Source organism: Colias philodice, chromosome 6 (assembly GCF_061535455.1).
Source record: "Colias philodice isolate Cphi_HAF_F1 chromosome 6, ilColPhil1 Martin Lab GWU primary, whole genome shotgun sequence".
NCBI classification, from domain to species: Eukaryota; Metazoa; Arthropoda; class Insecta; order Lepidoptera; family Pieridae; genus Colias; species Colias philodice.
Genome location: NC_143091.1, coordinates 13,213,759 through 13,238,263, shown reverse-complemented (window position 1 = coordinate 13,238,263; position 24,505 = coordinate 13,213,759). Strand labels below are relative to the sequence as shown.

Genomic DNA, 24,505 nt, shown 5'->3' with positions numbered 1-24,505 from the left:
CGTAGTTGAGCGAATTGTCCTAAGCAGGTAGTTTGTGTGATGAGTTACGCTAAACTTTGCTACTAAACATTTCATTATTATTTCGCGAATGTTCTGCGGCTTTTTAACAAATTGCGTTTATTTCTTAGGATTGTATTTAATTTTTTACACGTGACTTGAAACAGTGGAGTGTTAGTATTGTGATATTATGATTCTATTCATAAATTTTAAGGTTTAGAAAATAATAAAAAATCTTGTTTTAAAACAAATGATAAAGCTATGTTGTATTATCACAAGACAAACAATTTTTTTTTTGTTATAAAGCATCCTCATTTTTTTATCAATACCGATGTAGCGTCCCTCTGGGATCTCATTTGAGAACAGCGCTGTTGCGTGAATCGTAAATATAATATTATGTAAATATAATTTCTTATAATTTAATATATTTCTTTATAATTTCTTATTATAAATAATAGTACCGAGTATACGGAGAATACAAATCAATAAATGATGGAAATTGTTTATTTCAATTGAATTTTTGTTTAAAAAAAAAGTTGAAATACTGTTAGTAGGTATGAAACTTAATATGCGCTTGCTTTTTTTAAATATGACGTGAATTATAGATAGAGCAAGACTTGACAAACAATAAGGATCATTTTTTGTGTTAAAATAATTCTTGAACGTGGTGATATCTATGAGAGATGCCATCCCGCTTTACCGTAAAGGGCCCGCGAGCAAAGGCGCGGCTATCAAATTAGTTTTCTATGGGCCGATTTTTCAATGCTTGGATAAAACTTATTCGTCGAATAATGTATAAAACTACCATTTTAAAAACGTATTCTAATTGCACGTATTTGACAGTTTACGTGACATTTTAATATTATCGTCACATTATCGTGTAATACTTTATTGGACGGATAAGTTTTATCCAAGCATTGAAAAATCGGCCCTATAACGAAATAACATTTCCTCCTTTCCTTTGTTATTCCTTGCTTGAGATAAAGTTTAATTAATATTTATAGAGCTATTTTAATCAAGCAAAAGCATTCCAATACCGGGAAATATGTATCTTAGCTGTGATATTTTAAACAAACAACATTTCAAAATTCCTTGCCTTCATTCTTCGTGTAAAACTTATAGTAACTATTATATCATTTAATTTTATATTAAGATTTTAATTCAAAACAAATTTCAACATAATATTTTAAGTGTGAGCGAGATTAATAACTATAATAATTATGAGTGTACCTAATGCTTGTGACGTAGCAAAACCATACAATGTGCATAATGTTTTACACTATGAAAGGGGCAATGAATTGTGTCCTGGAAGTTGGCTCACTAGTTTTATGACGTCATAGCCGTCTCCCGGGACATGGTACAGTTATTGAGCAAACAGGTTTAACGAATCGTGGGCTATCTCTATCTTCAGCATGGCTATAAAAATAAAATATTATGAATCTTACACGAAAGAGCAATTTTATTAGATAAAATTCGAGTAAATTACATACAAATTACATTTTTGCAAGCAATTTTTATAATAACTTTTTATTTTAACTATAAACGAAATCCTAATCGTAGACTATGAGTTGAATGGCCGCAGATAATAAAAAGCCATCAATAAAACAACAGCTAAAACGCTCACAAAGATTTTCAAACAAACTCTTTGGACGTAAGTCGATTGGCACACTCCATTAAACGGTCGCCGGCGGCCAAAAAATTCAGTTATGTTTAAGAGGTGCGTAAAGGACAGTTTAAAATATTTCCACCGTCCCCGAGGTCTTGAGGAAATTGCGAGACCGGGACAAAGGTTCTGTTATATCTTTTTACGACCACAACTCGATTTCGGTGAATTGCCGCTCGTAACAACAGGTGCGTTCTTAGAAGTTTTTTTAGATAATTGAATTTCGCTCCCAGCTAAGGTATGTGTGACTCGAACTTTTGCAACTTCTTTTATTTGGGAATTGGGAAACTTATAATTGCATTTATCGCGTGGAAAGTTTCTTTTATAGTTGGTGATCTCGCTTCAAATTATTATTATTTAGTTCTTAGACCTTTTGTAGAACATGGTGATACTGTAATGTATATTTATTTGTATCGATTAATTACATTCTCGGCTGTAACTTTATTATATTAACGTTGTTAATTATTTCGCAGTTTGGACAACTATCATACGAATAGAACGGAAATACTTTGTGTGAGTGTCCCCGCCGAAAGGCCTCGTATTAGTTGGAACAATAGTTAGTTGGATGTTTATAGACGGGAAGAGATGCTAATGTGTATAACCATTTGCATGATTATGCGAACATGTTTGCCGGCGAGGCAAACAGAGCCTGTGTAGGCCGTAAAATAAACATACTTAAACAATAGCTATATGACCCTATTGAGTTTACTATGTTTGGGACAAGGGACAAGAGCGAGCGGTTAAGTTTTTTAAATATAAATGGGTATTGTATAATAGGGTGTGGCATTCTATTTAAAGTAGATTAAATACCGATTAACAGATGCCGAGACGGAAATTATAACTGGCTTTTTTAAATATAAAGAAGAAATAAACAAATTATTAACGATTAGCAGTGTTGTTATTATTTTTTTTATTACAAAGTCAATACATAGGTGGAATGGTAACCAAAATCGGAAAATTTATAATCAAAATGTATATTAAGCCTACAAATACTCACATTATTACCTACATTACATGCTTCCAAGTTCTAGTCGTCACTTCACCCAAAAAAGGTGCCAACGAGTACGAGTACATACTATCGCTTCGGTTGTTGTCTTGTCCCGCAGCTATATTTGCCTGGTCCAAACTGCAGGCTAGTTTGAATTTCAACGAACCCTCGTTGACCCGGTTGCTATAGTTTGCGAATTGATATCGTCCGCTTGATGGATTTAGTTTTTGTTTCGCAACCGACACCCCGGGGAACGGGGATGTAGTATAATATCTGGGCGTTGTTAGTAATATTCTGTGTTTGCACGTCGCTTGTTATTTGCTTGTTTGTTAAATTATTTAGCGGTTCAATTCGATGGAATCTCGTGAGACTATCCATTATATTGGTAACTACTTTTGTATTGCTATTGTGATTTTATCACAAGCTTTTACGCCAGCTTAGTCAACAATTGACAGTGTTACAAACAGTTTCAGTGCTATTAAAACACAAAAATCTTAACTGTTACATTGGTAAAATAAATCTTAACATTTAAGAAAATTCCTAAGCAAAATACACTAAAACAATAATAGAAATAATAATAATTGAAATACACTCCAAACTGCGTCAGTAATATTCAATTGGAGTTGTAACAAAACGTCGCGTCATAAAGGTGGAGCGGATACAATTACGGAGTGTTCATTATCATACGAGTACAGTGTTTGAGCCATCGCTGTTAAGGGTACGATATTCTTTACACGTTTCATTTTCTCGCGACTTTTTGTTGACACTCCCGTTATTCAGCTTTTTACCACAGTTTCAAAAGGTGATATAACATGCACGCTTTTAAAATTATTTTGCTGCAAAAATATGATGTCAAATGATAGAGTTTTTGCTTTACTATATTGTAAGAGTAAATAATTGCGCGTCATTTAAAAAATTACGGGGACGCCATATCATTTTACGCGGACGAAGTCACTGTAAAAGTAAATACAGTTGAACATACAACTTTCATATTTTTTCAAGTTCGATAACATTTATTGTTTTATGAATCTGTCGAAGTCCTATAAATTTTATTAGTGAAAAAGACAGAAGAAATACAGAGAAGACAAAAAGAAAACGAAATAATTTTCAAACTTAATAGACCTAAATACTACCGAAAGCCTAAACCTTCAAACTAAATCTAATAATACAAGTTTTACTAACTAAACTAATAAACACATACAAGTGGCTGCCCCTTAACCAGCCCTTTAAGAGACAGCGCAAGACGGGTTGCAATTAGCGCCCGCTATCGAGTCATATTTACCCGTAGCTTCATTAACAAACCTTTGCGTATGTCGAGATAAGTTTATTTGATGATAACTTCCTGTAATCTTGTATGGTAATTTTTATATGTCTTTATTTCAAGATCGCTATCTAAATATTACTCTATGATTTTTATGTTAAAGTGTAAGTATCAAATTTTCTAAATCTGTTATTCAGTACTAAAATACATAAATTCAGTTTATGCAAAGGAAACAAACACCCAAATACGAGGAATAGCGAAATACGATATTCCAAAGAATCCTCTGTTGTACTGAAATGAACAGAATACTCTTAACTCAAATACAATATAATTAATGATATATGGGGCCAATCCTTTACACAGATGTTTACAGGTATGAAATAAATTAAATACAAAGACTTTCACGTCAATGTGTATTTACGACGGCTGTGTTCTTGGAAAAAAACATTTAATTCAGAGTTCAGGTCAAGTTAGTAACTTTCTTCTCGAAAAACTATCTCACCTTGTTAACTACCTCAGAACCTTTGTCATTTAATATTTTTATTTGTGCGAATATTTGCGGAATAATAATAATCAATTCCTCAAAATAATTTTTCTTTTAAATTAATTCCAATTATCACACATTAATATCAGCAAAGAAATGAGCATCTTAAATTAGCATAAACAGGACATAATAATATTATTGTAACTATTTGTTTTCATAAACAATGTTATAAAATAAATTATTATAATAAAAAAGGTACATAATATATGGAAAATTATTGGAAAAGAACATAAAACACTTACTTCTTATTGCACTTTACCGAAGTGGTTAGTATAATGATTTAATTTTCGAACGTAACCTATGGGTTATATAAGCTTCGCCCGCGCAGTCAAAGAAAAACCCGCATAGTTCCCGTTCCCGTGGGATTTCCGGGATAAAACCTATCCTATTCCCCGGGGTAAAAAGTAGCCTATGTCCTTTCTCGGGTATCAAAATATCTCTATACCAAATTTCATGCAAATTGGTTCAGTAGTTAAGGCGTGATTGAGTAACAGACAGACAGACAGAGTTACTTTCGTATTTATAATATTAGTATGGATTATATACCCTATATGTAGGGTTATCAAAGCAAATAATATTATTTTTAACTACAATAAAACAAAATATTCCAACAGTATTAACACTAGGTATAATTTATTTAACACTAGCTGTGCCCGCGACTTCGTCCGCGTGGAATAGTGACTGCATAGTAGTTACTACTTAACACACAATTATTGAGTTAACACGTCTTGAAACACGTACTATCATATACAACTAAATTATAAGTACTTACACATTATTATAAAGTTAAGAAATAAAATAAATAATAACACAAAAGAACTGTTAGTAAAATTTATTACTAAACTGAGCTATAAAACTTAGGTACAGAAGAGTTCAAAATTTCCAGGATGTGGTTATTCTCCCGCTCACTTTCAACTTTTCCCTTTCACCCCTAGTAAATGGCAGAACCGATTTTGATCTAAATTCTAAACCATGTCTAATCATACCTATATATTATGTACATGTCATATCCTTTCGTTTGGTACTCCATTTGGATTATACAGTATCCCCACTATCACCCCAAGGTGCCCTATATGTAATAAACAGATTAACCAATTTTGATAAAACATGACTAATTGTAATTCACACGTCATTTGATATGCCGCTTGATTATATTATTTGACCACATTCGATTATTCATTCCCACTTTTACCTAAGGCTACGGTGGCACAGACAGACACGCAATACACACATAGCGGACATAACACCCCTCTTTTTGCGTCGGGGGTTAAAAATATAATACCTACGACATAATTTCAAAGACCTTTTATATAGAAAATTTACCTAGAAGTAACCATAATGCTATTCGTGCAGGTTTTAGACTTATGAGCAAAAATCTAAATAAAGTTCCTTTGACCCCCCCTACTACCCCCTCAGCATAACCACCCCCCCCACGCTTGGGAACTTTCGATATGATCATCTGGACATGTCAAGGAATAACTTTAGCATATAATTTACGTAATAAAGTAATTCATGTATAGAATGCCTTAGCAAATGTTCGCTGTGATTACTTAAATGGTCATAACTTTTTTATTTATGAACCGATTGACATGAAATAAACACTAAATGTTAAATGAAGCTTACCACAATATATTAGTGAAAACCGCATTTAAATCGGATAAGCCGTTTCTGAGATTAGCGTGTTCAAACATACAGACAAACAGACAAACCGACAAACAGACAAACAGACAAAAATTTTTTTAACGACAGTTTTGGGTTTGGGATCGATTTAGTAATAACCCCTGCTAATTTTTTTTTACATATTTTCATTGTACAGACACCACTTTTCTAGAATTTTATTATATGTATTGATGATGATAAATAAAATCCATAGCTCAAAACCTTCTGTGTTCTAATTTTAAAATTTTTATTCTTAAAGACGCGCAAAGCTGGCCAGCGATAAAAAAACATAATTGAAAAAAAAAGGAAAATTCGAAATTAGAATGTGATTTGGCGCTAACATGATAATTTTGTTCTAATAGAAGAAACGTGATCTTGTGATTTTGTTGTGTCGTGTGTTTTTATTTCAATTTAAAAATTATAAGTGTTACGTACTTTGAAAAAGTGCTAATTAAATAAAATACCATCGTTGGAAAATAATGTTGTTGTCAACGGCGTATCTTCAAATAGGTACGCAAAAAACTTCACTAAGATTGTAAGTACCTAATTCATTACAGGAAAGCTTTTTAAGGAAAAAAAAATACAATTTAAAGGAAAGTAATTAATAGCAGAAAAATATTAGAAAAGCCATGTCATTTTCAAAATTGTATCCACTCTGTACCGTGGGCCCTGTTAGAATAAAGATTGAAGAATAAAGATTGTTAGAATAAAGATCCTTCAATGCATAATTGCATAATATCATCGACCGTCGCGAGAATAAGTGGATGGTTTTGGGCTTAAGTTAATTAATTGTTAAAAATTCTCCTTTCTACTAATCACTACATAGTATAAAACAAAGTCGCTTTCTCTGTCGCTATGTATGCTTAAATCTTTAAAACTACGCAACGAATTTTAACGCGGTTTTTTTTAATAGATAGAGTGATTCAAGAGTTTTAGTATATAATTTATTAGGTTTTAGATAAAGCGGGCGAAGCCGCGGGCGGAAAGCTAGTAATATTATAAATGTGAATGTTTGTGAGGTTGGATGTATGTGTATGTATGTTTGTTACTCTTTCACGCAAATACTACTGAACCGATTACAATGAAATTTAGCAAACTTCGATAGGTTTTATCCCGGAAATTCCACGGAAACGGGAAGTATGCAGATTTTTCTTTGACAACGCAGAAGCCGCGGACGGAAAGCTAGTTCTTTATGATTATTGACATTAGAATAAAACTTTTGGTTTACTATGTTAAATTTATTTTAATCCCTCAGTCCCCGAATCACAGACACAATAGAAAATCTATTGAGTCGCGGCCCGATCGGGCCGCTCGGTGGTCAATGGGTTAATATCCATATATTTTATCGCTAGTATGAACTATAACGATAGTTAGAGTCGTAAATATTATAAATTGCTTAGAGTGAATACCTTCGTGACGAAATAACGACTTAACTACTGTGTTAAGCTATTTTGCATATTTACAAATAATTTATATCTACCTATTAGCGTACATAGATACTGAAAAATCTCTTTTTACAGTGTCAAACGTGTATTGGCTAAAATTTCATCGAAATCCAGAAGAAAATGTTTTTTAAATAGTATATTACATTAATTAGATACCTAATTTTACATTTAAATGCAATTAATTTGCACAAAAATAAGGTAATTTTTCAAACGGTTATCTATCTAAAAGCAGACGCGATCAACGCGTCCCACATTTTCGTTTAATAATTTATCATTTCTCTAATTTATTTCTATATCCAAGAGCCAGGACCTTTAATTCCATAGCTTTCACACTTACAAAATATCCGTAATTAATCTTTCTGGAGACTTATACAAAATGGAAAACGAGCGATGTTCAGGATGGCTTTCATTAATTATAAAAAGCTTTGATAACGGACATCAATCGAATGTCCGTATTTTGATATGATTTCAAAAATATCTCTCGAAAGCGCTCCGTGCTCGAAATGAATGAATTCCGGATTATTTTGCCAATATTACCTCAAAGGGAAATATTGAGTTTTTTATTATTTGTCCGAGTTACCTTCATCTAGTTATTTCTATTTACTTATTAAAGGATAATATTTATAGACGGTCATTGGAAAGTGCCTTTAAATTTTCAATATAGTTTGTCCATGATTATGATTGTTTAATTAAAATATGTATACTGACTAATAGCAATTAAGTAATAAGGTACTTGTTTTAAATTAATTTGGCCTTGTGTTAAGTGTAAGTTTGCTATGTAGTATCTTTTACATTCTGAGCTCTATTCCCATAGCAATAAGCGTGTATCTGTTGCAGGCAGGCGCTGTCGAACGGCACGCTGTGGCTGGCCCCGTTCTCAGCGGCGCAGTACCGCAGCGACGTGCACGCGGCCGTGTACCGCTGCCGCGCGGCCGCCAGCGTCGGGACCATACTGTCCCGGGATATGCGGGTGGATGCTGGTAAATAAATCCTTGCTTATATTATAAATGCGAATGTTTGTGAGAATGGATGTATAAAACTTTACAGTAATATAGGTCTTTCATGCTAAAATAATCTAATCGTATCTGTGGCACATGAGGCTATGGCTGTTATGAGAACTGAGGCTATATTTAAGCATATTGGTATTTATCTTCGTATTGATATTAAAAGTGCGAGGGTAGCTCTGTTTGTTTAATAAGATCCGTAGAAAGGTCGATGAATTTTGATATCAAAATTTAATTTTAGATAAGAAGGAACATGAGCCTCTCTTGTGAAAATAAAAGTTATTAAGTGTTATATGGGTCGGAAATATATTTTAGGAACGAATATCCCGTAGAGTTTTGTATGAGGTTAAGCCGGAGGCAAAAGCTAAAAAGAAGTATAGATGCTATATTTATTTATTTATTTATTTATTTAATAAGGTGCACACCACAGCTGACAATTTTGCCTCGATAAACACAAATTTAATTACATGTTGCGGTGAAATGCCAACCAATTAATTGTATGCACACAGCATAGTTGAGGGAAAAAAAAATTATTAAAAATTACATTAATTAGCACAATTCATAGATCAAGTAAAATAATTTCCAAAAATACATGTCATAAAATAAGTTGAATCTAATTAATCATAGTACCTACAGATAAATATCACATCAATATAGCTAAGTACAGTACACTAAATCACTTAAAATATAGTTAAATCAATAAATACCTACATAACATTCAATCACATAAAATACAATTCGTTACATTCCATCACAGTATAACAATAAATTATGTCTAACAATTAGTAAAGTATCTTAGAAACTATGGCAGTCAAAGATTAAATTATCAACAATTCATTCAAACAATTCAAACAATTCATAGATCAAGTAATTTTTTTGTTTTTAAATACATGTCAAAAAGTAAATTGGATCTAAATTATAGTACAGATAAATATATCAATATAGCTACAATACATTAAATCACATAAAATACAGTAAAATCAATAAATACCTACATTACATTCAATCACATAAAATACAATTCATTACATTTCATCACAGTATAATAATGAATTATGTCCAATAAACATTAAAGTATCTCAGAACTATGGAAGTTAAAGATTAAAATATCATAGAACTTGTAGATTAGACTTGAGCACGGTTTTGACCTGATTTTTAAATTTACCCAGTTTTGGATCAAATACGTCAAGTTCTGTGTTTGGCTTACGCGAAGTCAAATCATTATACAAGCGACACATACGGACCATGGGATTATAGAAAGAAGTATTATTTTTTAAAACATTTATGCAGAAGAGAGAAGGGTGTCTGGGATTAGGTTTTATGTTAAAATTAAGAAGTGAGAGCAGAGTTGGACAGTCAATATGAAAGTGTATGATATGATGAAGAAATAAAAGATCCTGGTACTGTCGGCGCGTTGAAAGTTTCGTGACATTAAACATCTCCAATTTATCTTCATAGGATATTTTGTCTCCTGCGTTGAATCTGTAGTTTACCAATCGAAGTGCTTTTTTCTGTACTCTCTCGATACGGTCATTATGAATCTGGTAGTAAGGTGACCAAATGATTGACCCATATTCCAGATTCGTGCGTACCAGAGTATTATAAAGGTAAAGAAATGTAGATGGTCTGAGGAATTCCTTTGAAAATCTAGAAATAAAACCCAATATACGGAGCGCTTTTCCAATCATCTGGTCATAGTGGTCACGGAATGAAAGTTTTTGGTCAAAAAGTATACCTAAATCTTTAGCAACGCATTTATTTTCTAAAACATGGTCATTTAATTTGTATTGAAAATTGATAATATTTTTACTTTTATTGGTGAAAGATATACTAAAACATTTATCAAGGTTAAGAAACATTCTATTGTTCTTGCACCATTCCAGTAAAGTATTGAGGTCCATTTGTAGTTTATGACTGTCATTTTTAGATAGAATAGTGTTAAAAATCTTTAGGTCATCTGCATAAAGTAAGCAAGGACATTTGAGGGTTTGAGCAAGGTCGTTAATAAACATTATGAAAAATAAGGGACCTAAATGAGAACCTTGCGGTACTCCAGAATAGGCAATAAAAGGTGAGGATTTATGACCACCAATCACAACTATCTGACTTCGTTTCGTTAAGTACGACTTTATCCAGCGAAAAAGGTTTCCATGTATGCCAAATGAAGATATTTTGTTGCAAAGAACCTCGTGATGGACCTTATCAAATGCCTTTTTAAAGTCGGTATAGATGCAGTCGACTTGACCGCGTTTAGCAAATGAGGAGCATATAAAGTTTTTGAATATAAGGAGATTACTGATGGTGGATCTCCCCCTGACAAATCCGTGTTGATTATCGGAAATAAGAGATTTTATATGGCTATAGATTTGGTCGTAGACAAGTGATTCAAATACCTTAGCTGTTGTCGATAAAAGACTGATAGGTCGGTAATTTGTACAGTCAGAGCGATCACCCGACTTATGTATAGGAACCACATGCGCTTTTTTCCATTCATTAGGGAAAATTCCAGTTCTTAACGACATGTTGTATATTATTTGGAGAGGTTTACAGAGTTCCCCTGCACAAGTTTTAAATAGTTTTGCAGGAATGCCATCTGGGCCCATGCTTTTGTTAGGATCTAACTGCTTCAATTTTAATCTGACTTCGTTATCTGTCAGTGTGATCTCCTGAAGACAATCTGTAGTAAAACTGGTACCTAAATTTGTATCGATATTTGTCTCCGACTTCTCGTAAACAGAGCTAAAATACTTGGCCAGAAGATCACAAATTTCTTGACTGCCAGATGCCATCAGATCCTGGAATTTCATGATGTTAGGGTACGTAGTAGTGCCTTTCTTTGAATTCACAAACCTCCAGAAGGCTTTTATATTAGAACCAATCTCATTTTCTATGGATGTAATGAAGGTAGTGTAGCAAGTTTTCATTAGAGATTTAGCTCTCGTCCGCAGTAAGGTAAAAGTATCGTAATCGCGCGGATTGGCGTATTTTTTAAATAGTTTGTGGTACTTATACTTTTCCCTAAGGCAGTTTATGAGAGCAGGAGAAAACCATACGGGATGATTACTTTTGGAGATAGAAGTAAGGGGGGTATACTTTTTAATTACCTCAAGCAAAGTGTTATAAAAATTTTCCAATGCTACATCAACATTCACTGATTTTGATAATTCTGCAACCCAGTCTATTTGGTCAAGGTGAGATTTTATTTTCTGGTAGTCACATTTATTATAGTTCAGTCGTTTCGTTATTGATCGCTTGAGTCTCTTAGGACATTGCTGGTCAACATTTAATTTTATGCATAAGGGTGGATGATATAGATCCAGACGAGATATGGGGTTAGTTTCTGTGACACTTACGGCGTCGAATGTTCCTAGTACTAGATCAAGCAGTCGATCTGATTTATTAAGAACATGATTGAACTGGTTCATATTGCAGAGAGAGATGTGTTCAGTTAGCAATTTCGATTTCAGGTCAGTAGGCATAGAAGGTGTTAAGATGTGGGATGGACTAGGTGAGTGGGACCAGGTAAGACTAGGAGTATTAAAATCTCCTATAACCAAAACGTGATCGTTATTTATTTTATTTAGCGTTATTAATTGAATATGGTCGTAAAACGCACTCAAGTCCTCACAAGTAAGGTGTGGGGGAAGGTAACAGACACATAAATAAAATTTTAATTTTAATGTTCTATTATATTCTATTTTAAACCAAATGTCCTCAAACTTAGTTTCCCATGAGTAAAGTCTACTGACGTTAATATTTTTATTAATAGCAACAAGCACTCCTCCCCCATCCCTTTTAACCGAGCAAGAGGATTGACGATCCCTTCGGTATACACTGTATCTACTATCTACAAGTTCACTATCAAAAACGCTATCATTTAAATTGGTTTCAGTGAGACATATTATATCAAAATTCGAGTTAAGTATGTTCATATATATTTCATTAGTTTTTGATCGAATTCTATTAACATTTTGGTAGAAAATATCCATAATTTAGAGTGTAAATTTACCTATGTGCTAAGTATGTACCGTTTGCTATTAAATTAGAAAGCTATAACTTAATTCGGATTTAATACAAATTTAATTTAATAAGTAACAATTTAGTGTATATGAAACTTGATAACAATAATCGTTGATAATAATATTAAGACACATTGAAAATTAACAACCAACTGAATTGAGATTAAAAAAAATATTTTTAGGAATCATAATCATTAATGTAATAAAAAGTTTATATCTGTCTTCTAACAATACCGAAAAATGATTAATTCGTTAATAATAAGTAGCCTGGTAGAGCTTTATTTATAAAACTGCCTGTAACATAAACTTCATCAATTTTCAAATTCGTCACCGGATATTGCACGCCTCATAAGCGAAGCGTTGAGGTGGGTACTACTGTCACTTCGCGCAAAACATCTGATTTTTCAAACTTAAAATGTCTTTATGTATCATACATTGCACTTGTAAGATAATACATACACACACATATTAAGAAAAAACACTATTTTTAACGTTCATGATATTTTTGATGTCATTTTTGTTATTTAAACTAGTTAAAAAACAGTTTAAAAAAGTTCTGTCTTGGACGTCCGTGTGTCTGTATGTGCGGATCCTTTTTCTTGTTAACACGATATCGACCGAAATACTTTACTAATCGAGTCTTTTTTTTTCTCTTACGCTTGAGTATGCTCAGGAATAGAACCCTTTCATTTTTCAGGGTCTGATTCGATGTGGTTTAATTGTTATTAAATAAACAAAAATAATAATTAATAAATATTTATTAAAAAAAAATTATGAGGCGTGCACTTTTGGATTTTCCAAATTATTTATAGTTATAGAGCAACAAAAAGGTCGTTGAATATCTAGAATGTTTAAAGTTGAAGAAAATAATTCGACAGAGTATGAGTATTTCGATCGTCGATTCCATTAGCGGACGTCACAAAGGCGATATCGAAGGCTCAATCAAAGGTTTACGACTGGAGCCTCTTCCATAAAGATTCCCATTTGCATTCGAACCAAACGATTCACGCCTGAGACCTCAGCGGTCAAGTGCCTCCATCCGCACGGGATTTACACACTTCACGCAAGGGAAAACGGGATATTTTCGTTTGTCAATGGTAAGTTATTCAAAGGGTTCGAAGGATGATGTGATCGGGCTTCAATACTTCATTTCTTGAAGGTTTTCATCCCACTTGACTTTGACGCAATGTCGAGATGATTCTTTTGAATGTGTTCCCGCAATTTTGTTATATTTGAGCTGTATTTCAGTGAATATCACTTGAAAGTAATTTAAAAGCTTTAAAGCTTTGAGCTCCTTGAAACACATACTTTACTTATCGTTCTTAACATTAACGAACAAATATCAATAAATCGCAACTTTCTTTTTGTTACGTCAAATATTTTAAGTGAATAATCTTATCTAAGTGTATCACTTTCGAGTAGACTTTGTTAGTTGAGATGGATGAACCTTGACGTTAATTAATTGTTTGCGAGATTAGACTTATCATTCAGTAATTAGATCTGAAAGGCGTTAAAGCTAGTCATTGTGACTGAAGCACTATATTGTTAGGGCTTTCCTCACAAATGTAAAGTTTTAATTTACTAGAAATATTTATCACTATGCACATACAATGTTTCCAATAGTAAAAACGTGAATTAATTTCTATTATCTATAACTTTGTACATATTAAAACACTTGGGTTGTCGGTCAACATGTTTGTACCGCACAGTTTGAACGACAAACCCGGCCATTGTTCGGTAATCCGTACTTACAGAGATATCTCGATACTACCTTTTAGCAGACAATGGGCCCTCATGACAAACAAACCCTGAACCTGTCCCTTTGATTCGGTACTTTTCTTCGCTATAATTGCTCGTCTTTCTATGCTTCAATTTTTGTTTTTATGCTGGAGAGGATTCGGATTTAAGGATCCTGAATTTTACCTATGTACAAATAAAGTAGTTGAAAATTATATAAACATCGTGTTTACACTGAGAAAACTAATGAGACAAAGTGAAAATAAAATGGACATAGAATATAAGGTTCCGTGTCCAATACTTACTAGCAATAAAGCAAATATATTTCCTTGCCTTGCCTTGTTTGATTTCAATAAAAAAGTGACTCAATGTATATCAAATGTTTAGTAAAATCGAAATGATAAGAATAATGTTATGAACTACCCTTATTCACAAAAACATTCATGTACCCAAGAGCATGCAAGATATATGACAAATGTTTTTAGCGTCGAAATCGAGAAAAAATAGACTTTAAATTAATGTCCAATAATTTAAAACTATGGTAACTTATTTGAACGTGGATACATTCATTAATAAGTCGGCAAGAAAAATATTATACAATTTATATCACAGGTTACGAAAAAAATACGTACAAAATATTTCAATTCTGATTTTAATGATGTGACACGATATTTATCATTCCCTACCTTTTCTTGTAAAATATGGAAGCGGCGCTGAATGATTGATTGTTATAAAATCTCGCTGGCAATAATGAAGTCCTCGACATTATAGCAAGTTCAATAACAGATTTACCGACGCGTCACAAAGGATGACAAGTGGACAGACTGCTGACGTCATTGAGTGCACATGAAATTTGCATGCTCGCTCTCAGTCGACTGATCTCTGAGTATGTGCAAAAATTTCTCTTTGCGATACGGATATAGCATTTTTCATGGAGGTATTCGATATTAACTTGAGAATATGTAACTTACATTCCTGCTGGATTTAGAGATCTGCGACATAAGCCTCAATTTTATTTTATTTTCAAAGAGAATTTTGATAAAATGTTCATATTCATACACCTATGTCAAACAGTAATCAGCTGATGTACTGACCCCTTTTTTATTTGATTTAATTTTATAAAGTTCAAATCGACTGTTCCCATTTTGTTTTGAGGCCTACTCAATCACAAATATCATGAAGTTTTTGAGGTAAATTTAAAAATGAAATATCGCAAAACGTTGAAGAGACTGTCGCCTACATTGTTTTCAATCTAAAATATTTCTCTTCCAATATCCGGGTTCAGTCGCACAAAATAAATCCATTCATCTTCACGAAAAACACGTTTTTAATTCTAAGCGATTTATTCGACAAACAGAATTAAATTGGAATTCAAAATAAAGTGATTATTTCAAGATGGCGGCTGACAATTGGCGCGAAATGAGGAATTGAGAAGTTCGACCCTTTCGAATAAACAGTTTAATAGACAGGGAGTTGTAAATATTTGTTCGCAAACATTGAGTTAAAGTAAACAGTTATTATTAGATATACCTACAAATATACAAAATAGACGAAAGTCCTCCCACTATAAAATTAACCTCCCCAAGATTTAATATCAATGTGATGATAAATTAGTTCTAGTCTTAGAAATCATTGACGATGTAACTAAATATTATAGACTAGCTTTCCGCCTGCGGCTTCGCCCGCGTTTTCAAAAAAAACCCGCATAGTTCCCGTTCCCGTGGGATTTCCGGGATAAAACCTAGCCTATGTCACTCAGAAATGATGTAGCTTTCCAACAGTGAAAGAATTTTTCAAATCTGCCAAGTAGTTTCGGAGCCTATTCAATTCATACAAACAAACAAACAAAAAATCAAACCTTTCCTCTTTATAATATTAGTATAGAGTATAGATAAAATTTTGTTTTACGCTGATAGTAGAAAGTAATAATTAATCTATACTAATATTATAAAGCTGAAGAGTTTGTTTGTTTGAACGCGCTAATCTCGGGAACTACTGGTCCGATTTGAAAAATTCTTTCGGTGTTAGATAGCTCATTTATTGAGGAAGGCTATAGGCTATATACCATCACGCTACGACCAACAGGAGAGGAGCCACGGGGGTGAAACCGCGCGGAGAGGCTAGTTAATTATAAATCAATAGGTAATTAAAATTTAAAATTATTATAATAATTATTGAGAGACAAAAAGCATATCATATCGAGTAATCCAATCGAAACGCAAAATAAATTACCGATAATGGAAAACATAAAATACGATTAATACATAATCGCTTCCATTATGACGATTAAAGTACAAATACAATAACCCAGCCATTACCAATACCGCCGTCAAACTTTTAATCCCAAACTACAACCATAATGTGCGCTCGATCGGCTTACACGCTGTCCGTCCGTCACTTAATCCCGTCAAAGTAAGCCGGTGACGAGGGAAATCAGCCCGCGCGTTTATTATTCATGGCGACCAGCGCGCCGCTTCATTATGACCATCGGGCCCACTGGGCTTGTCATTGTCATCCCACTTTTGGGTTCTGCGGCCAGCTTTTACTGTGCCCACTTTTGCTACATGCGCTGCATGTTGTTGTGGTTATGTCTGGGTTGAAAAATTCAGTTTTGAACTTTTTTGCTACCGTATTAAATTTTGTTACGTAATGTTACTTGGAACTTGCTGAACTTATTAAAGCTTAGGCCATTTTTTGATATTTATATTTAAAAAAGCAGCTGTAAAACTAATTGTTGTTTATTTTTATTGAAGTGAAACTTCTTTATCGGGGTTGGAAAAAAAATTAGTGTTTCGTTACGCGTGACATTTTTCCGTTACGCGCCATCTTTTTCTTATCCCTACCACGCGTGATTCGACGTATTTCTGTAAAGTTGCATATAGTAAATTATTTTTTGAAAAATAAGGTCATAAAGAAGTTTCACTTCTTACGTGTGTACACTAGTACACGCACACATTTTTTTTAGTTACACATAAAGTAAATATTTAAAAGCTACCTGATATTCTAACTTCTAACTACATTATGATCCAATAAAAACACTTTCCAGTGGAGCAGTTCCCGTAATTGGCGAACAGCCGACACTTACTCTGAGCGATACGTGCTATGATTCACAACGCGCCCTCTTTATCCGTAATTGTTTGATGTTTCATGTTTCGTCTTTGAACACTTTATTTTCACACATCGGAGGTTCAAATATGAAATTCTATTTTTGTATGAGCTTTTATTGAGGAGGTAAATTCAAATGTATTCTGAAATCAATACAAAACTAGGGATTATTTTTTTCAGTGATTTGATTTATAATAATGCGGTCGATATAACGTCGCATCTTCTAAGAATTGTAAATGATTGATTGAGAAATGCGATACGAGAAGTTTTTTCCAAATTATATTTTATCTTCCATTCTTTCTAGTATCATACTGCCAACGATCAGCCTGGTTTTTGGTAATCAATTTTGCTTCGCCAATATCCATCATTAAGGTCGAAAATTGAATGAAACAGCGTGCTACGTCACGTACACACCACGAAGGTGAACGCCTCAGTTCAGGATTAATATCATCCAAACTGTCAACATGCTTCCACCGACACTTGATAGTAGATGTAATTAATTATTGGGTGACAGCGTACCGAGTTACGAATTAGACGAAGGACCGCACAGTAATTCAGTTGCCGGCGGGAACTTCTCCAATTAAATACGTGATACATGGTTGACGGGTAAACTAAAAGGACTTAATGAATCTTGTACTTAATATGTCTATTCCGTTGTATACTGATGTTTATCAAAATGAAATGAATAAGTTTCAACTAGTTTCAACTGAAATGTATGTATATATTATATTAGTATATCAGTAAGTTATAAGTTCTGTTTCAGTCATTTTTATTCTTCTGGAAAGAAACAATTAGTTTTTTATTTATTTACTAGCACAATCACGAAATGAATCACACATTTGTTCCCCAGTAATGGACGTGGCATGGGAGGTGCGAGCGCAGGCGACGCACGGCGTGGCGGGCGGCGTGGCGCTGCTGAGCTGCACCGCGCCGCCCAGCGTGCGCCCGCACCTCACCGTCACCGGCTGGTTCCGGGATGGCGCACTGCTCTCCTCCATCGATGGGGACACTGGTCAGTGGAAACACGTATAAGACAATATAACGAAGAGGTTGCATGCAGAAATAAGTATAATAGCAGTAAGTTTTCGATTTGAACGTAGTACTGAATGTCATATTATCACGACTCGACAAAAAAATTTTTGTTCTTTGTCCTAAAGTTTATACTATTATTTTCCAGTTAGTTATGCACAAAAATGAAAAGAAAATACCTTTTTTCGGTATAAAGTTTGCTTTTGTGATAGTTATAATAATAATACTTTAAAAAGACCGCGCGGTGAGAGTGGGGTATTAACGTTTACACTGTGCCGCTAGATGGCACCCGAGTGATAAACAACCATCAGGTGTTATTTACAAGCCTAGAATAACTTAAAATGTCGTCACGAAAGTGCAAATACGATGCTGATGCATTTTGTTTTATATGTGGTCAATTTATTAAAGTTCGAGACGTGAAATATGAACTAAAGACATCTCACGTTCTCTGTGAAGCCTATGAAGCATATTTTGACTGTCCTGTACGAATCAAGATAAGCCATGGGCTCCACATGTTGCTTGTTATATAGTTATATAGTAAAAGGTGTTTGGAAGGTAAGGCAAATTACAAATTACAAATTTTAAGGCCATGGGCTGCAGGATGTCATTAAAAGTACATAATATGCTGCATGCTCATTTGGATAAATTTAAAAACAATATGGGAGTCTATTCCGAAGAGCAAGGAGAATGTTTCCATCAGGACATCATGAATTTTGAACAACGCTATCAAGGCCAATACAATGAAAACATGATGGGCGACTATATTTGGGGCTTATTGAGAGAAAGTAGCTATGAACATAAAAGAAAAAGTAAAAGTGTGCACTTTTAAGGTATTTTCCACTTTTCTGTAAGCTAATTTGATAGTAAAACTTAATAAAAATAATAAACATTTTTATTTCAATAGTTTTATTTTCAATCAAAAATTAAAATCCGAGATTTTTAAAAATTTCGTTCAATCAGTCTTCTAAGCACAAAAGCAAAGTTTTTCATGCCATATATTTTTTTTCCGTCTAATTACGACCTGAACTACCGAAATTTAATGCTTTGCAACCAAGTCAAATTTCATGGTGACCCGTTGTTATTATGAAGTCATAAAGGCCGCATCAAAAGAGTTAAAATTTCACTGAATCCATGTATTACGCAAGCCGTTTTATTACACTTTCAAAATGTACTTTTACACTAAATGTTATTAAGAATTGATCCCTCAACAGCATCATTTAAATGAGCAATAATGAGCCTTATAACCATTCCGCCCCGAGCTGTGTGCTCATACCGTTGATTGATAAATGAACAACAATAATCGCGCAATAAACTACGAGCTTAACATATCGATATCATTTTGGAGACTCGCCAACGCTTCCACAGAGTATAAATTCCAAATTAATTTCTCTTTCGCTATTGCTTGGGGTATTGATGGATACTTATTACTTAGTTTAATATGTGATAGGTTGCGACGTTAAGTAGCATAATTTACCAATTACATAGCACAAAGCGATGGTAAAAAATTGCCAAGCTTCGACTGGGAAGTGAGAAATAATATTAAAGTTATAAAAATAATATTGAAAGCCTTCTTCTTGCTATGTTGTTGGATGTAGTACCTACTCTTACACATCAAAATATAGCATCATCAAATTAAAAAATATTTTTAAAAAGGCATACAGCAAAGCATTAAAAAGGGCACCATTCCCTAAAGAATTCGGAATTCTCCCGAAGGGCGAGATTATTGCCCAGGGAGGGTGCGAATTAAGAATTTTTCCTACAAAGCTGTCCACGACAGAAACAAGGCTTTATGAGTTTTAATTCTCTCGATTGGATGAAGAAATTCAATTAACTTTCTCGTTTTGGATTCGCTGTTTTCAATCTCATAGCCAACTATTGGGAAATTATTAAATTCGGCTTATTGTAAATAATGGACAATTGTGTTTTTTAATGAAAATAATTTTATTTTTGCGTAACGAGCATACGATTGTTATTACAGCAGTATACCTACAGTTGCCACCGTGTTCTGTATGTTTTTAATATGCAGCATTTTAAAATATGTATCGTAATAAAAACATAAAATGAAAATGTTCCCTTGCAAATTTATCAGACAATTTAGGTGTACTGAAAAAAAATACATTTTATAACCGGTAGCAGATTGCTTCGTCAATTAAGTAAAAATAAAAATGATTAACTGCTAAATATTAAACAATTTATGAAAAAAAAAAAAACATCTTCGAGCTGGCGCACTTTTTATATTCTGCTCATATCGACAATAATACTGTTAATAGAATACAATTGGAAATATTATTAAGAACATCTTTACCGAAACCACTGCACGCATTCAGATGAATAGTGATCTTGATTCGATAGCTAGAAGACTTGTGTAGGTAACTAGGTAGGTTGAAAATTTACAGTGATTATAAAAGGATATTCATTTTATAGTTACTTAAACATATTATTAAATCAATTCAACACAACGTGTTTAAATAATTCTTAATTAATAGTGAATAAATTTAATGATAATATTACAAAATCATTTCAGAACAAATTGCGTGTTAAAAAAACTATAGTCCCGTGCAATAAAGGTCCCTTTTTATGCATTGAAAAATATTTTTGCGTTTATTTTTCCTCAGCAAGTTTTTATGTGGTAAAAATTAACACAATAAGCCGGATATGGAATTGAATAGAATGACGCTGAGCTTGTAATTGAATAAAATCTGCGGTTATTTATAGTCTTTATTAATATAATAATTAGTCAAAAATACTTTTTTCTCAAACAGAAATCGGCTATAATAATTTTTGGCGAAGTGGTTTGCATTATGTTCAGTTTCAACTGAACTGTTGATGAATGAATGCTTTAGTGTTCTGAATTCAGATGCTACAATTTATTTGGTTTAATTGTCGACACGATAAGCGCAGTGGCAGTAATATCTTTTGCACCGTTATTATATTGTAATTGCTCATCTATAAAAATAATCGTTAATTACGGCTATAATTTTTGTAGCTTTCCTGGTTTGTTGAAATTTTAAATTAAATTTGAACGTTGTTTTTAAATGTAACATTTTTAATTTATACATTGTTATAATAATATGAGCACTTTTATTCATCCCATTCCATACATACGAAGTTATAAAGGTTATTCTCATTTTTATTACTATACTGATTTAATAGCATATCCACATACTAATTTGAAACCTTCGAAAGCCGGTAACATTCTCTCAAAAGTCGTCTCTGTGAATACTTTGGGCAGCTGTGGTGATCACCTCTTCAGGTGGTATACGTCCACTTTATAAATAAAAAATAATAATAAATGATTCTTTGATAATAATACATTCATCACAGCAACTGATAGTCTCAAACGATAGAATTGACATAGTTTTACTTCAATTACTCGCTCTTCCATGGCTCCCAACATCTAGCGGGAATATATTTTATTTTCCCGTTCGTTTCACTGCCAATAAGCATCAAATAGAAAACTCTTGAGAGAAAAGCTTATGTTTACGAGACGACAGTAAAAATAAAACGAGATAAGTTTACTATACACTGGGCAAGATAAAGTAAAATGCATTTTTCAGTTGTCTTTCAGCTAAAATAATTATGGTGCTAAAATGGTTAAAAAAATTTACTTCATAAAAGTAATAAAGTCTCTTATTCTCAAATTGGAATCAGTGCTATCTTGCATAAACTTGAAAATTGCTAACCATGAACGAACAACATGACCGAATTGATGCTATGGTATCTAATACATTAAAATAATTAATGATTATCAATGTAGGTTTTATGAGAAATCAATTCATTCGCTCTGCTAACGCCATAGGGCCAATTCACATATTATTTTGTATCTAAATTTTTAAGCCCTTAACTCAGTGTGTTCCGCGCCTTATGTGCTTCAAGACTGAGAATAAGCAGAACGAATTAGATTTAAAAGTTTCGACGGAGAGACGTTAATGCAAGTTTAATGTCCACTCGGAAGATGTCCAGGGTTATGACACTAATTAATGGCGGAACTTTTATTTAGAAGATTAGCATTAAATGAGATAAACAGTATCTTTTAAATCTGCTCACAGTTCTATTGAAGGAGCTGAGCGTCTTAAGGGCAAGAAACGAAAAGAGACTTTTTTCGACATTTGCCTTTCGAATAGCAAAAGAAAATTTTAATTAATTTAAGGATCACATTTTAGAAGACGGCAGACGATGATAAGGAAAATAAAAATTGAAGAATTTTGTTACAAAATATATTTTGAACACCAAATGTTTATATCGCTTATTATAATTTTCTTTTAATATTGATTATTTTTCCGACCCAAATATCGACCAATAGAATTGCACCATTCGACGTCACGTGGTACAACCTACATGGTATTATACTGATAATTTTTTGAAAATTTTCTCTGGTCGTTGACGTCAAACTGACAGGTTGAATTCAATTGTGAAATTATTGGCCGACATTTGGGACGGAAAAATAATCTCCCGAATACCACACGAGCTTCAAAATTATCTGGCATTTCCCTCAAGGTTCCCTGCAAACAAATAAAGTCGTCAAGTTTTTCAGGAAAAATCACGCGCGCTTTGCGCTCGTGATTTTTAGGGTTCCGTAGCCAAAATGGCAAAAACGGAACCCTTATAGTTTCGTCATGTCCGTCTGTCCGTCTGTCCGTCTGTCCGTCTGTCACAGCCGATTTACTCGGAAACTATAAGTACTACAGTGATGAAATTTGATGGGAATATGTGTTGTATGAACCGCTACAAAAATATGACACTAAATAGTAAAAAAAAGAATTGGGGGTGGGGCCCCCCATACATGTAACTGAGGGATGAAATTTTTTTTTCGATGTACATACCCGTGTGGGGTATCAATGGAAAGGTCTTTTAAAATGATATAAAGTTTTCTAAAAAACATTTTTCTTAAAGTGAACGGTTTTTGAGATATCAGCTCTCAAAGTCGTAAAAAGTATGTCCCCCCCCCTCTATTTTTATAACTACGGGGTATAAAATTCTAAAAAAAATAGAGGTGATGCATGCTAATTAACTCTTTCAACGATTTTTGGTTTGATCAAAGTATCTCTTATAGTTTTTGAGATAGGTTGATTTAACTGTAATTTATTATATTTGCTGCTACGGAACCCTTTGTGCGCGAGCCCGACTCGCACTTGGCCGGTTTTATTTTTTAACCTTGACTAAAAACTTGACTCCTTCATTTGTTTGCAACGAACCTATCGGAAAATACCCGATAATTTTGAAGCTCTTGTGGTATTATAAGTGATAATTGAGTCGGTATTTGTTTATTAGCAAATGAATAATTAATATCCCGAATTTATATGAATGAAGAATCTTTCAAGTGACATAGTTATGTCGCGTAGATATTGTTGAATGGAATATTATAGAGACATCATGCAGTTTGCTCGATTGTTTTCCTTACGTCCTATAAACAGGTCCTATTAATTTGTGCCAAAAGTGTAACGTCTATTTAAACGAAGATACACCAGAAAAATAAAGCTCGCGACAAAAGCAACTAATTACCCAATTAGTGGCGATGAGTCGGAGCGGAACGTTAGAATGATGTGTCGACAATATGGCCTTATTGACTATCAGTTTGTTGAGTTTTCACTTCTTTGTGAAGACAATTGCGTTTTATAAGGATTCGTCTAGTTTCCGTTTGAATAAATGAATTGATTTGATTTGTAGACAATTGAACATTCAGTAATTAACTTGTTGTTAGTGAGGAGTCTGCGTTGCTAGTTTATACAGCAATAATGATGGAGGTATCCGTTTGTAGATAGTTACCTATACTCGTACACTATGTTTACTTTATTTACTTAAACTACAAAGCATGTTTAGTATTAAAGAGTAACAAAACTTCATACATTCTTACAAACTTTCGCGTTTGTAATATAAGTAGGAAGTCCGCCCGGTTAAAACAATTTTATTAAAGCGTGTTTTTTTTCATATTCACTACCGAAAAATATCAATGAAAGAAATGTTGTAACTCAATTACGTAAAAGGTCAAACAAATTTATATGTAATTTATTTTACAGCTTAGGATAACACACGGGATACTTTTTAACCCCGCTT

General features: G+C 33.3%; 1 protein-coding gene across 1 annotated transcript in view; it reads left to right on the top strand.

Annotated features, from left to right (window-relative positions):
- The first annotated feature begins 7,729 nt into the window (after positions 1–7,729).
- LOC149488160 (cell adhesion molecule Dscam2-like) overlaps positions 7,730–24,505 on the top strand; it is a 55,949-nt gene continuing 39,173 nt past the window's right edge. The window contains exons 1-3 of the mRNA XM_089695804.1: positions 7,730–7,755; positions 8,395–8,537; positions 18,273–18,434. Coding sequence (XP_089551930.1) covers positions 7,730–7,755; positions 8,395–8,537; positions 18,273–18,434 — 331 coding nt within the window. The remainder of the gene's footprint in view (positions 7,756–8,394; positions 8,538–18,272; positions 18,435–24,505) is intronic.